This window comes from Acomys minous, assembly GCF_964271855.1.
Source record: "Acomys minous genome assembly, chromosome: 18".
Lineage (NCBI taxonomy): Eukaryota > Metazoa > Chordata > Mammalia > Rodentia > Muridae > Acomys > Acomys minous.
In genome coordinates, this window is record NC_140501.1 from 32,152,242 (window position 1) to 32,167,752 (window position 15,511).

The 15,511-nt window shown below is 44.7% G+C and overlaps 1 protein-coding gene across 2 annotated transcripts; it reads left to right on the top strand.

Moving 5' to 3' along the window:
• Positions 1-10,121: 10,121 nt before the first annotated feature.
• Positions 10,122-13,034, top strand: LOC311589237 (uncharacterized protein; the record flags this gene model as incomplete). 2 transcript variants are annotated; one of them, XM_084767532.1, is made up of 2 exons in its annotated part: positions 10,122-11,358; positions 11,667-13,034. In XM_084767532.1, one exon carries the CDS (start codon positions 10,122-10,124, stop codon positions 10,977-10,979), a length of 858 nt encoding a protein of 285 aa, XP_084623658.1. In that variant the 3' UTR covers positions 10,980-11,358; positions 11,667-13,034. The 2 variants fall into 2 exon arrangements, with proteins under 2 accessions (XP_084623658.1, XP_084623659.1); XM_084767533.1 differs by lacking the exon at positions 11,667-13,034 and having other exon boundaries at positions 10,122-10,439; positions 10,689-11,176.
• Positions 13,035-15,511: the final 2,477 nt, after the last annotated feature.

A 15,511-nucleotide genomic window follows, 5' to 3' on the forward strand; every position in this document is an offset into this window, starting at 1 on the left:
CATTCATCAAAGAAACATTATTAAAGCTTAAACCATACATCAAACCCCAAATATTAATAGACTTCAACACTATATTGTCCCCAATAGATAGATAATCAAGACAGAAATAAATGGAGAAACAATGAAACTATTAGATTTCATAAATTAGATGGGCTTAAATGATCTACAGAACATTTCCCACAAACACAAAAGAATACATCTTCTTCTTAGAACCTCACAGAACTATCTCAAAAATTGACCATATACTTGGTTTGTTGGTCACAAAGCAAACCTCAAATGGTACAAGAAAATCAAAATATTCCTTTGCATCTTAACATACCATCATCAATTAGAGCTGGAACTCAACCACAACAGAAATAACAGAAAACCTACAAACTCATGGAAACTGAAGAACTCCCTACTCAGTGAAATCTGGGTAAAGGGTGAAATAAAAAGAGTAATTAAAAACTTCACAGAACTCAATGAAAATGAAGGTACAACATACCTAACTTATGATTCACAATAAAAGCGGTGAGAAGAGGAAAGTAAATATCATTAAATGCCCTTATAAAGAAATAGGAGAGATCCCATACTGGGAACTTAACAGCACACCTGAAAGCTCTAGAAGAAAAAGAAGCAGACACACCCAAGAGGAGTAGATGGCTGAAAATCATCAAACTCAGGGCTGAAGTCAATAAATTAGAAGCAACAAGAAAAATTTAAAAATCAAGAAAACCAAGACCTGGTTCTATGAGAAAATCAAAAGATAGGCAACCCCTTACCAAAATTAACTAAAAGGCAGAGGGAGAGTACTCAAATCAACAAAAATCAGAAATGAAAAGTGAGACATAATGACAGATACCAAGAAAATCCAAAGAATCATTAAGTCTTACTTCAAAGCCTATCTATCACAAAATTTGAAAATATAAATGAAATGGACAAGTTTTCTTAATAGCTAATAGTTGACAAAATTGAATCAAGATCAGGTAAACAAATTAAATAATCCTTAATCTCCTAAGGAAATAGAGGCAATCATGAAAAACCTCCAAAAAATGCCAGGACCAGATTGATACAGATTCTGTATCTGTATCAAAGAAGAGCTAATACTGATTCTCTTCAAAATATTCCACAAAATAGAACCAGAAGAAACGTTGACAAACTCATTCTATAAAGCCACAGTCACCTTGATAGCTAAATCTCAGAAAGACTCAACAAAGCGAACTTTCAGACCATTTTATCTTATGATCACTGATGAAAAAATACTTAATAAAATACTTGAAAACTGAATTCAAGAACATATCAAAAATATCCTTCGCCATGCAAGTATCCTCATTGGAGGCATGCAGGGATGATTCAATGCATGGAAATCCATCAGTGTAATTCAATGTATTTTTCTGTATTTCTTTGAGTGATTTATTTTCCTCCTTAAAGTCTTCTAATTTAAAAACTTCTTCTTCCACTTAACGTGTATTCATATCTCCACGGCTTGCTGTGGTAGGTTCACTGGTTTCCAGTGATGTAATATGGCTCTGAGTTTTGTTGCTTGTCTTCTTGCACTGGCCGTTAGCCATCTGGTTGTCTTTGTTGTTAGCAGGCTTAGAGGTTCCTCTCAGGGGGTCATTGTCTGTGTCCCATGTGGGCCAGGCAGATTCAGAGCAAGCAACGAAAGCTCCAGGATGGAGTTTGTTTGCTAAGGCTCCCCAGGATCCTCCTTAGGAAGGTGGACAGCGGGTGTTGTAACCTGCACCCAGCATAGCACCACTATGTTTTCTGTTTTTATCCCAATTGGGTAAGGCAAGAGACAAGCAGAGGGAGAGAGTTTCAAGCCCAAAGCCTCTCAGGTTCCCCACAGTCCTTCTAGAGATGGCAGGGCTCTGTCTATCTGCTCTGTGTCCAAAATGAGACAGGAACTTAAGCATCTAGCAGGCAGAAAGAGATCAGAGCCCCATAGACCTTCTTGAGATGACAGTTAATGTTAGTTGTTGGCCATGCCAGACTCAGGTGTACCTATGTGCACTTTGTTCCAGATGGGCCAGTCCAGTAAGCAACAAGTGGGTGGAGAGAGATTCGATCCCAAAGCTGCATGGGTGTCTCACAGTCCTTCTCAAGGTGGCAGCTAATGGAGTGGTCCCCAGGTATTTTTCTGTGAATTAGCCAGGTGGCCTGGGCTTAGACACAACTATGCTCCATACAGTGTGGACCCCTCTCACCTGAGAATCAGAAGCATTGGTGTTTTGTAGCTCTCAGTTTGGGCCTTAGGTCACCACACAGTCCTTGCTGTCCTGCTGATCAGATGCTGTGTGTGAGTGGTGCCAACATCTTGGATCTCTCACCACTGGAATTGCTTTAAGATTCTGTCCATATCATTTGATGTTGACTACTGGCTTGTATATTGCCTTCATTGTTTTCAGGTACATGCCATATAGTCCTGATATGTCCAAGAGATAGTTTTTAAACAAATTTTATTTATCAGTAATTTCATTTTATTAGCCTGCCACTCCCAGATTTAACTCCCCAAATAGTTTCCTAAGAAGCAGTTTGAGAAGCACTAGTTACCCTCCCCCACAAAAAAAATTGATTAAAACAAGAATACTCATAGGCACTAAATGTATTGTACAGATAGATTTGGGATCATCCTCTGTGACATATTGAGGTGATAACTAGCCTAGGGTACAGGCAACCTCTGGGAGGGTTGTTAAAAGAATTGGAACCACAACCTCATGCCTGTGGGGTGGCCATGCCATTTCTGCCCAATGCCACATGTCTTGGTGCCCAGGTGTTGAAGCATGGACCTTGAGTCAATGGAAAGCAGCTAGAATTTTGGTGAGTTTGGTGCAGCCAGGAGCTGGAGAAGGGGGTCATGCTACATGTTGGAGTGGCCTCATGGGACAACAAGATTCAGAAATTTTGCTCACACCTGGTTGAGGACTCCAAGGGGTTGATGGAAAGAAGCCTGCACCCCCAGCTCCATACCCAGCAGCAGTGGTCTTTGTGGAAATTGCAAGAAGTGGTGTTATCCAAAGGCACATCTTGGAGCAGGGCAAAGGAGGGGCACATCTCCTTGGTGGATGAACTAAGTCTTAACTTGCTCCCCTTTCAAGTAGTGTCTGATGGCCAGGACCGGGATACTGCTGCATCTTGAAGTATTTCTTCAGCTCCTAAAGCTGCCCCCTACTACAGTCCTAGACAAGGGGGCCCAGGGAATGTGAAGATGCTTCTATTTTGTCTGTAGCTACCTATCCATGAGTTTTAACATGAAGGCGTGTTGGATTTGTCAAAGGATTTTTTCAGATCTAATGAGATAGATGTTCATGTGAATTTTATTTTTCTTCTCAATTGTTTATATGATGGATTACTTTAACAGATTATCATATTTATCATATTTTGAACAATCTCTGCATTCTTGGGATGAAGCACACTTGATCATGGAGGATTGTGGTGCCTGCACCACTGTGGTACCGAGTCCAGGGCAAGGGACTGAGGATTTAACCCATGCACACACACACACACACACACACACACACACACACACAATAACACAGGGGGTCCTTCATGCTAAGAGAGCAGCAGCGACAGCAGCAGCTGCGGCAGCAGTTTATTATGCTCATCCCAGAGTTCCAAAGAGCCTTCTTATAGGCAGCCAAACAGGAATCCTCCTCTTAGGTGAAATCCCTCAAGAGGTAATCACACACAGGAGGACAAGTCTCGAGGAAGGGAGGGGCGTGTTCTCAGAGCAGTAAACATGACTAGCTAACCAAGATAAACACAGACATGGAAGCTGCTAGAAACAGGACATGAAACAGCAAGACAGGCAGGCAGCCCAGTTGGGCCTGGTTCCTACAGTGGAGGATGTATTTGATGTTTTCTAGGGTTCGGTTTCTATTTTATTGAGTATTTTTACATCAATGTTCATGAGTGAAATTGGTCTGAAATTGTTTTTCTTTGTTGAATCTTTGTTTTTTAGGTATCAAGGTGACAGTGGCTTCATAGAATAAGTTTGGAAATGCTTCTTCTCTTTCTATTTTGTAGAATATTTTGAGGAGTATTGATATTAGCTAATCTTTGAAAGTTTGGTAAGGTTCTTCACTAAACCCTTATGACTCCACACTGTTCTTTCTTTCTTTCTTTTTCTTTTTCCTTTCTTTCTTTTTGTTTTTTGTTGTTATTGTTTGTTGTTTTGTTTTTTGTTTTTTGTTTTTGTTTGTTTTTTGCTGTTGTTGGGAGCATTTGAATGACTATTTCCTTTGGGGTTATAGGACTATTTAAATTGTTTACATGATCTTAATTTAACTTCAGTAAGTGATATCTATCAAGAAAGTTATCCATTTCCTTTGGGTTTTCAAATTTTGTGGAGCACAGGTTTTTGAAGTAAGACTTAATGATTCTTTGGATTTACTCTCTGTCTCTTATGCCTCACTTTTACTTTCTGATTTTTAAAATTCAGATACTGTCTTTCTGCCTTTTAGTTAGCTTTGCTAAGCGTTTGTCGATCTTGTTGATATTCTCAAAGAACCATCTCTTGGTTTATTGATTCTCTGTATTGCTCTCTTTTTTTCTAATTTATTCATATCAGCCCTGATTTTTATTATTTCCTGCCATCAACTCATCTTGGGTGTGTTTGTTTCCTTTTGTTCTAAAGCTTCTAAGTGTGTTGTTAAAAAGCTAGTATGAAATATCTCCAATTTCTTTTAAAGCACTTAGTGATGTGAACTTTCCTCTGAGAAATGCTTTCATTGTGTCCCATAACTTTGGTATTTGTGTCTTTATTTTCATTGAGTTCTAGAAAGTCTTTTATTTCTTTATTTATACTCTGCCCCAGTTGTCATTAAGTAGAGAGTTGTTATGTTTCCACGAGTTTGTAGGCTTTCTTTTGTTTCTATTGTTGAAGTCTAGGTTTAATCCAAGGTAGTCTGATAAGATACAAAGGGGTATTTGAATTTTCTTGTATCTATTGAGGCTAAATTTCTGACTGACTATATAACTAACTCAGAAGAATGTTCTTTGAGGTGCTGAGAAGAATGTATAGTCTTTTGTGTTTTGTTGAATAGTTCTTAGATATATGTTAGGATAATTTGATTCAAATCATTGTTTAATTTCATTATTTCTCTTTTTAGTTTCTTTCTTCATGACTTTCCATTGGTGAGAGAGAGACATTGAAGTCTCCCATTATTAGTGTATGGGATTCAATGTGTGATTTATTTAAGCTTAGGTGTGGAGAGCCACAGATAGCAGCGCCCCCTGCTGCTTCCCTGGCGCAATGTGCCCTTGAGTGTGCCCCTTATGCGCATGCGCAATGTGCCCTTGAGCGAGCCCCTTATGCGCATGCCTGAAGGCATAGCATGAGGTGGCAGTCTCTGATAGGACCAGGCACACTATAAAGGTTCTGTGGGAGCTTTTCCCGGGGTCACTCCGGTAGTCAAAGTTCCTGAATAAACTGCTGCAAGAAGAGTTCCCGGTGTTGGTGTCTTTCCTGCTGGTCGGGGGTGGCATCGACACTTAGGTAATATTTTTATTTTACTTTTTGTGTTTTATGAATGTGAGTGCTCTTGCATTTGAGTCATAGATATTCAGAACTGAGACATTATCTTGGTGGATTTTTCCTTTAATGAGATGAAGGAGAGGGATCTAACCTGCATGTTTCTGGGCCTTGGTAGGCCTCCTCAGGAAGGCAAGTAGAGACAATCAGGAGACAGCATGCAACTGTAAGACCCCCTCCCCTGTGCACCCGACATAGCAAGCATAGCAGCAGTAACGCTATCTTGCAAGGCAAGACTAGAATAATAGGTTCCCGGGGTAAGATAAGGCCTGGGGCTCAGATAAAAGCGTGCTTGTCCTTGTCAAACAAGATATTTATAGTCGGCCATCTGGCCCAGGGAGTGGGCAAACTCCCCTGTTCCCATCCGATGACCGGGCTATAACCTCGCCTCATTTAAATTTACCAATCAGAGCCCTGTAACTATGCTTTTTCGCTTCTGTAACCGAGCTTCCCGCCAAAATCCCTATAAAAGGACCCCCTAAAAACTCGCTGGGCGCGCCAGCCTCTCCGGAGACTGAAACGCCCGGGTACCCGTCCCCTTAATAATAAAGCCTCTTGCTTGTTGCAGCCGAAGCCTTGGTCTCGTTGGTTCTTGGTGGGGGTCTCCACGTTAAGACCGCCGTGTCGGGGGTCTTACATTTGGAGGTTCCACCGAGATCGAGACCCCCGCCCGGGGACCATCGACCCAAATTCGGGAGGTAAGCCTTTGTCTTTGTGCCGGCCGGCTTTGTCGTTGTTGTCTTGTTGTCATTTCGTCTTTGTTCATCGTTACGTGTCTCGGTGTTTGCGCAGACTCTCTGAATCTGGCAAGGAGAGGAGGAGCTGACGGGCTCTCAGACTCCTCCCTTGTGCCCGTGGGAGACGGTCCCATCGGGATTCCGTAGGGACTTTCCGTCCCATCCGAATCTGGGGCCCCCGGCCCATCTGAGAGGCTATTCGCCTCATCTGGGAGACAGGGAAAAGTCCGGACCCCCTGCGTCTCCAACCTCCGTTTTGGCGCAAGCGTCCCGCGCAAGCTGTTTTTTGGTCTTTTGCGTCTAGATTTCCTCTGTTGTGTTTCGTTTTGTGTTTTTGGTACCATGGGTCAGACTCTTGTCACCCCGCTAACCCTTACTTTGCAGCATTTCAAAGAAGTCCGTGCCATTGCGCACAAAGTGTCAGTAGAAGTCCGCAAGGGCAGATGGAAAAGTCTTTGTTCTGCTAAATGGCCTACGCTTTATACCGGGTGGCCACAAGATGGCACTTTTAACCTTTCTCTCATTCTACAGATCAAGTCCAAAATTATAGATCCTGGACCACACGGTCATCCGGACCAGGTCCCCTACATAATGACTTGGGAATCTCTCGTTCGTGACCCTCCTCCATGGGTCAGACCTTTCCTCGTTCAGCCCTCTCCTTTTCCCCACCTCTCTTACCACGCCCGCCTTAGAACAGCTCAACCCTGGGCGCATGCTCCTCTCGCCGCGGCGGGGCGGGCACCGCCAATCCGGGCTTTTAGGGAGGTGCGAGAATTTAGCGACGGTCCCTGGGATTTCCCCGAGGCTAAGGCGAGCCCTCCTTTTGTATGAATTACTCTCTGCTCCGGCCCGGGGGTGGGGCGGCGAGGAGCTGGCCAGGAGGGCGTCCGAAATCTATCCTTTTCCTTCCTGACTCCGCTGCCAAGACTGTATCGAGATCCGGGTGTCCCTTCCCACGGAGGCTACCTCCCAACGTCAGTCCCACTATCCCCCTGCTCGCCTCCCGCCTCCCTTGCTCCTCTAACCGGGAGGAGCACAATGCTGGGGACCCTTCACGGCCTCAGAACCCAAGGGCTCTGCAGCGGCTTCCCCTGGGGCTGGTCTCTATATTGCGCCGCCGCCACCTGATTGCTCCAGACCTGCGCCCACCCTGACGCTCCCGCCGCAGCGACCGAGGCCTCACCAATGGCCGGCTGACTCCGCAGCCGGCGCGAGGTTCCACCCCAGACCTCTCAGGCCTTCCCCCTTCGGGCTGGCACGGGTGGCCAGGTACAATATTGGCCGTTTTCCGCCTCAGATCTTTATAACTGGAAAAATAATAACCCTTCTTTTTCTAAGGACCCCTCCCGGCTAACCTCCCTTATTGAGTCCATTCTAGTCACCCATCAACCCACTTGGGATGATTGTCAACAGCTTCTACAGACGCTCCTTACCTCTGAGAAAAAGCAGCGCGTCCTTCTGGAGGCACGCAAGAGCGTCCCAGGAGCTAATGGGCGGCCTACCCAGCTGCCAAATGAGATAGCCAGTGCCTTCCCCTTGGAACGACCCGACTGGGACTTCAATACTGAGGAAGGTAGGGCCCACCTACGCCTTTATCGTCAGCTGCTTATAGCGGGTCTCCAAAAAGCCGCCAGGCGGCCCACCAATTTGGCCCAGGTTAAGATGGTTACTCAAAAAGCAGATGAGACGCCGTCAGCTTTCCTTGAGCGTCTAAAAGAAGCTTATAGGGTCTATACTCCATATGACCCTGAAGACCCTCTCCAGGCCACCACCCTAGCCATGTCCTTGTCTGACAATCTGCCCCAGATATCAGATGCAAATTAGAGAGATTAAAAAAAAAAAAAAACTCAAAGAAAGTACAGTTCAGGATCTTTTAAAGGAGGCAGAAAAAGTTTATAATAAGAGAGAGACGCCGGAAGAGAGATTGAAAAAAGAAGCGGAAGAGAGGGAAAATGCTAGAGATAAAAAGAGACATAGAGAAATGAGTAGACTTTTGGCCACCGTAGTTTCAGGACGCCAGGATAGTCAGGGCCAGGGAGAACGGAGAAAAACCCCTGTGGATAAGGACCAATGTGCCTATTGTAAGGAGAGAGGTCACTGGGTACGGGACTGTCCCAGGCGTCCCAAAGGGCCCCGTAGAACCCCCCCCTCCGCGGCTCTCCTCAACCTGAAAGACTGAAGAAGTCAGGGTCAGGAGCCTCCCCCTGAACCCCGGCTAACTCTAAATGTGGGGGGGCAACCCGTCACCTTCTTGGTGGATACGGGAGCTCAGCACTCCGTCCTTACCACCGCACCGGGGCCCCTAACAACAAAGACTGCCTGGGTGCAAGGAGCGACTGGCGGGAAGCCTTACCGCTGGACCACCGAGAAAAAAGTACATCTTGCCACCGGTAAGGTCTCACATTCCTTTCTTCACGTCCCGGACTGCCCATATCCCCTCCTGGGAAGAGACTTATTAACCAAACTCAAGGCCCAAATTCACTTCGAAGAAGGGCACACTCGTGTGACAGGACCACAAGGGCGGCCTATTCAGACTTTGGTATTAAATTTAGAGGATAAATACAGATTGTATGAGACTGACCCCCCCCTGGGAGCGATACCCCTAGCCCAGACTGGCAAGCCCTGTATCCATCATCATGGGCCGAAACTGGGGAAATGGGCCTAGCTCACCAACAGCCCCCCATATTAGTACACCTTAAGGCTTCTGCCACCCCAGTCTCTATCCGGCAGTACCCTATGTCACAGGCAGCCTACCTGGGAATACGGCCTCATATTCGGAGACTCCTGGACCAAGGCATACTGACTCCTTGTCAGTCTCCCTGGAACACCCCCTTGCTTCCTGTTAAAAAGCCCGGAACGGGAGATTATCGGCCGGTCCAAGACTTAAGAGAAGTCAACAAACGAGTTGAGGACATACATCCTACTGTCCCCAACCCTTACAACCTATTGACAGGGCTATCCCCAGACCATGTCTGGTACACTGTGCTGGACTTAAAGGATGCTTTCTTCTGCCTAAGACTGCATCCCTCCAGCCAGCCTCTCTTTGCATTCAAATAAAGGGACCCCGACTTGGGGATTTCGGGGCAACTAACATGGACACGGCTGCCCCAGGGATTTAAAAATAGTCCCACCCTGTTCGATGGGGCCTTACACCGTGATTTGGCCGACTTCAGGGTACGATACCCAGACCTCATATTGCTCCAATATGTGGACGATCTCCTCCTGGCAGCCCCCTCTAAGGAGAGCTGCCAACGGGAAACCCACGCCCTCCTACAAGTCCTAGGACGGCTGGGGTATCGAGCCTCTTTCAAAAAGGCACAAATTTGCCAGACTGAAGTAACCTACCTAGGTTACTCCATCAAGGATGAACAGAGGTGGCTCACTCCGGCTAGAAAACAAACTGTCCTCCAAATCCCGCCACTGCGGTCCCCCGTCAGCTCAGAGAATTTTTAAGAACAGCGGGCTTTTGCCGCCTCTGGATCCCTGGGTTCGCGGAACTGGCAGCTCCCCTGTACCCCCTTACCAAGCCAGGAACAATGTTTGCCTGGGGGCCCACCCATCAACAGGCCTTCGAGGCTATTAAGACTGCCTTAATCTCAGCCCCTGCACTGGGGCTGCCCGATTTAACCAAGCCCTTTGAGCTGTTCATTGACGAGAAACAAGGCTACGCCAAGGGAATTCTAATCCAGAGACTGGGGCCCTGAAAAAGGCCTATAGCCTACCTCTCTAAAAAAAAAAAAAAAAAACTGGACTCCGTGGCAGCAGGCTGGCCCCCTTGCCTACGGATGGTTACTACAGCCGCCTTACTCCTTAAAGACTCTAATAAACTCACCATGGGACAGCCAATTACTATCTTAGTCCCCCATGCCATGAAATCCCTGGTCCGGCAGCCCCCAGACAGATGGCTCTCCAACGCCCGGGTTACCCATTACCAGGCCATGCTTTTAGACTCGGACAGAGTCACCTTTGGGCCAATAACCAATCTCAACCCTGCCACGCTGCTCCCTCTCCCAGACGGGCCCGAGGATCATGACTGTCAGCAAGTCCTGGCGGAAATCCACGGAACCCGCCCTGACCTCACTGACCAGCCCCTCCCTCACCCAGACTTCGTTTGGTATACGGATGGGAGCAGCTTCCTGGATAACGGGACACGACGGGCCGGAGCGGCTATCACCACCACCGACCAGGTAATATGGGCCAGCCCTCTGCCCCCAGGGACCTCCGCCCAGCGTGCTGAACTGATCGCCCTGACCAAGGCCCTGGAACTGGCAAAAGAAAAAAGGCTAACAGTCTATACAGACAGCCGGTATGCCTTCGCCACAGCCCACGTACATGGAAAAATTTATCGGCGCCGAGGACTCCTCACCTCAGAAGGTAAAGAAATTAAAAATAAGACTGAAATCCTGGCCCTCCTGAAGGCCCTCTTTTTACCCCAGCAGCTCAGCATCATCCATTGCCCGGGCCACCAGAAAGGGGACTCTCCGGAGGCTCGAGGTAATCGGCTGGCTGACGAGACAGCCCGCCAAGCCGCTACAAGACCCCTCGACACTCTCGAGGCGCTCTCCTTACAAGGAGACACCGGAGCGCCAAGACAGCAGGACCGGAATTGGAAATTCACCGACGACGACATACAAAGACTTCAAAAGATGGGCACGCTTCCTGAAGGCCCTGACCATTGGCGATACCAGGACAAGGTAGTCGTCCCCTCAAAAAAACTGACTATTTGATTGACTACTTCCACAAGCTCACTCATTTAAGCGCCCAGAAGATAAAGACCCTCCTTGAAAAAAAGAAACGGACTTTTACCTATTAAAAAAAAAGGAGGCCCTCCAGAGAGCCATTGACAATTGCCGGCCCTGCACGCTGGTCAATACCAACAAGTCCTTAAATTTGTCAGGAACTAGGGTCCGAGGACACCGGCCAGGGACCCATTGAAAAATTGACTTCACGGAGATCAAACCAGGTATATACGGATACCGGTACCTGCTGGTCTTCGTAGATACTTTTTCAGGATAGACTGAAGCCTTCCCCACCAAACATGAGACGGCCAAGGTGGTTTCCAAAAAGCTTTTAGATGATATTTTCCCTCGCTACGGGATGCCACAGGTAATTGGGTCCGACAACGGACCAGCCTTCGTCTCCCAGGTAAGCCAGCAGGTGGCCAAACTACTGGGGATTAATTAAAAATTACATTGTTCTTATAGACCCCAGAGTTCAGGACAGGTAGAGCGCATAAATAGATCTATTAAAGAGACTTTGACTAAATTAACGCTTACAGCTGGCACTAAGGACTGGGTGGCCCTGCTACCCCTGGCCCTAATACAGGGTTAAAAACACCCCTGGCCCACATGGGCTTACTCCCTTTAAGATTGTCTATGGTTCACATGTTCCTATTGTTTACTTCCCTGACCCAGATATCGGCTCCTTTGCTACCAGGCCTTCCCTCCAGGCACACCTAAGAGCCCTCCAAAAGGTGCAAAATAAGGTTGGAGACTACGTCTGGGTCCAACGTCACCGGACCAAGAACCTCGAACCCCGCTAAAAAGGACCTTACGCCGTTCTCCTGACTACCCCGACGGCTCTCAAGGTAGACAGAATTGCCACCTGGATTCATGCTGCTCACGTCAAGGCGGCCAAGGACACAGACGGGAACACATAAAAAGCACATCAGACCGACAACCCTTTAAAGATAAGACTTTCCCGAACCTAATTCGCCCCATGACCCCTCCGACCTATACCACCACTTTAAGGGGATCAATCACTACCCCCGAGAGCCAATATCCATCACTCTGACACTGCTATTAAAAAGATTAACAGTCGGGGGGGGGGGTGTTTGTGGCAGGGATCGGAACCGGGACTACTGCTCTCACTCAGGTTGCTCATTTTCAGCAGTTACAGCAGGCCATGAGAACAGTCCCTGACCTCCCTTTCCGAGGTAGTGCTCCAAAATCGTAAAGGGTTAGATATCTTGTTCCTGAAAGAGGGTGGGCTCTGTGCAGCCCTCAAGAAAAAATGTTGTTTTTATGCTGACCATACAGGAGTAGTCAGAGATAGTATGTCTAAGCTGCGAAAAAGACTAAAACAGCGACAGTTACAATTTAAATCAGGACGAACTTGGTATAAAAACTGGTTTAATAAGGCTCCTTGGTTCACCACTTTAATATCTACCATTACGGGCCCTTTGTTATTTATTGTCCTGCTCCTACTTTTTGGGCCCTGCGTTCTTAACAGACTGATGCAATTCATCCGAAACCGAGACCACCTATCGGTTGTACAGGCCTTGGTTCTAACCCAACAATACCAACAGCTCCAACAGACACAACCAGAGGTCATTGAATGAAAGATTTCATTCAGTTTACAACAAGAGGGGGGAATGTAAGACCCCCTCCCCTGTGCACCCGACATAGCAAGCATAGCAGCAGTAACGCTATCTTGCAAGGCAAGACTAGAATAATAGGTTCCCGGGGTAAGATAAGGCCTGGGGCTCAGATAAAAGCGTGCTTGTCCTTGTCAAACAAGATATTTATAGTCGGCCATCTGGCCCAGGGAGTGGGCAAACTCCCCTGTTCCCATCCGATGACCGGGCTATAACCTCGCCTCATTTAAATTTACCAATCAGAGCCCTGTAACTATGCTTTTTCGCTTCTGTAACCGAGCTTCCCGCCAAAATCCCTATAAAAGGACCCCCTAAAAACTCGCTGGGCGCGCCAGCCTCTCCGGAGACTGAAACGCCCGGGTACCCGTCCCCTTAATAATAAAGCCTCTTGCTTGTTGCAGCCGAAGCCTTGGTCTCGTTGGTTCTTGGTGGGGGTCTCCACGTTAAGACCGCCGTGTCGGGGGTCTTACACAACTCACCTCTGCTGGCTGTATCCCAGCTTGGCAAGAGATTTTTAATGTTATATACATCTGTTTCTGTATTCTTTCCTCTACCTTACCCTTCCTTGTTTGACTTGGATGCAAAATAGATCAGAAAATTACTATTGGTCCATAGGCAATAGTTTTAGTTCAGGATAGAGGCAATGCATTTTTATAAAGGATCAAGGGAGAAGGGTGGAACAAAAACCAGAAAATTATTATTTTAAATGAAGTACGCACCTTAGATTCCAAGCTTTTTTTATGAGTTAAATCCTACATATACAAAACATTACACATAATTAAATTTTAGTACCTAAACTAAAATAAAATTGTCAAAATTTATATTTATATGTGTGATTTTGATAATTTGTCATTTTATGTTATGGTGTATCTTTCAAATTTTTCTAAATTAAATACTAGTTAAGGAATAATGTACAATGCTGATGAGATAGACGCCTTAGTGTGCAAAGGTGCTTTCCACCACACTTAATTATTTGAGTTCAATACATTGGATTCACTAGTTGTCTTCTGACTTCTAGTCTTTCACTGGAATGTGCAAAGGTGCAAGGATACATACAACAGACATATGCATGTAAAATATTTTAAAAGAAATAAAAGACAGAGCTGAGTAGATGTTGTATTTAATAAATACCTAGTTTTCAACTAAAGGATTTGTACAGATGTGTCATAACATGCCCTTACATCCAGCAATTAAGAAGATATCCCAAAAAATTCATGAATTCAAGCTCTTCCTAGCCAAAAATACAGAATGATTGTGAGTCCAGCCTGGAAATTTTCTTTTAGCTAACAACACACACACACACACACACACACACACACACACACACACACACACACAGAGAGAGAGAGAGAGAGAGAGAGAGAGGGAGAGAGAGGGAGAGAGAGAGAAAGAGAGAGCTACACAGACACACACCCACACACCACAATGTTGTTGAGAATTTCTAAGTAATATTTTTACTTCAATATTTTACTAACACTAATGTAAGAACAATCTCTGAATTTATATCACTAAATTATTAATTAGAAAAAATATTAGGCTCCAAAAGCCAATATTTCAAACAAATAATTAAAGACCTTTTAATTTTACCCACAACATGTTATAGGACATTTTTATTTTTTAGATTTATTTACTCATTCTAGACACCAACAAATTCTATAATAGTATTACACATGTTATCAATTACCATTAACATTTTATGTCTTATATAGGGTCCACACTTTCATGCTAGGTTATATTTCACATGCTGTAACAATAAAGAGATCTTATAAAGGCTGAACATAAATGTTCCTATATCCCTTATTAATAGCCTTTATAATTCCAATAATGACCCATGTTTCTAGACCTTAAAAAAATCTCCGTGACATTTTAGTTGTATTTATACTTAGTTTGCTAGATATTCTTGGTTGTTAATTTGACTAGATTTGGAAGTAACTAAATCCCAAACTACTGGGTGTACCTGTAAGGATATTTTGTTCTTGCATGTGTCTATCAGTGTCTATCTATTGAAGTATGTCACACCTTCTGTTGGCAGCCTATGTAAAGGACATGGAGAAAACTTTTGTTCTTTGCCTGCTTGCCTTCAATCTCACTGGAGAGCTTATTCCTTCATTGGTATTACAGCCCGCTTCTTCAGGAGTGTGATATATACTGAAACCAACTTAGACATGTCAACTCTTGGACTCAACAACTGTTGAATTCTTTGACTTTCTTTTAGGAGACAACCATTGTTGGACTACATATCTTTAGCCACAATAGTAACTATAAAATACACATTCATTCTATTGGTTCTGATTCTTCAGGGAACCCTGACCTAGTAATACTTTAGGGTAATTTATATGGACACACACTTGGAGATTTAGTCTCTTATATCCTTTGACACTTTCAAATGCATATTGTATAAATCTGTTTTATAATGAGCAATATATACTTAATAAATCATTGTGTTTACACAAATAGTTAGATCATTTTAGATAGATTTAAAAAAACAAAAAGCAAAATACTCATCTAATTCTTTTCTTCTGGGGGCTTTTGTCTTACTTTACACATGATAAGTATATACTGAGTTGGTACGCTGACTCACAGTAGTAAGCCATACATCCAAAAGGTGGCCAAGAAGATAGTACTCAGTCTGTACCCAGGTCGAAGTACATTGTAAATTTCAGGAAAACCTGGATTATAACATGAGTCATGTAGAAAAGATTTAAGAATAAATTAAAATTTAAAAATACATTTAGAGAGGTATATGAATAAATTTCTGGTGGACTATAAATCATAGTGAATTTAAATAACAACATTATATTTAATAAGTATATACAGAGACATTAAAACTCTCTGTAGAGTATCCTATCCTGATTTCAGAACATTAATCTACAAATAACATAA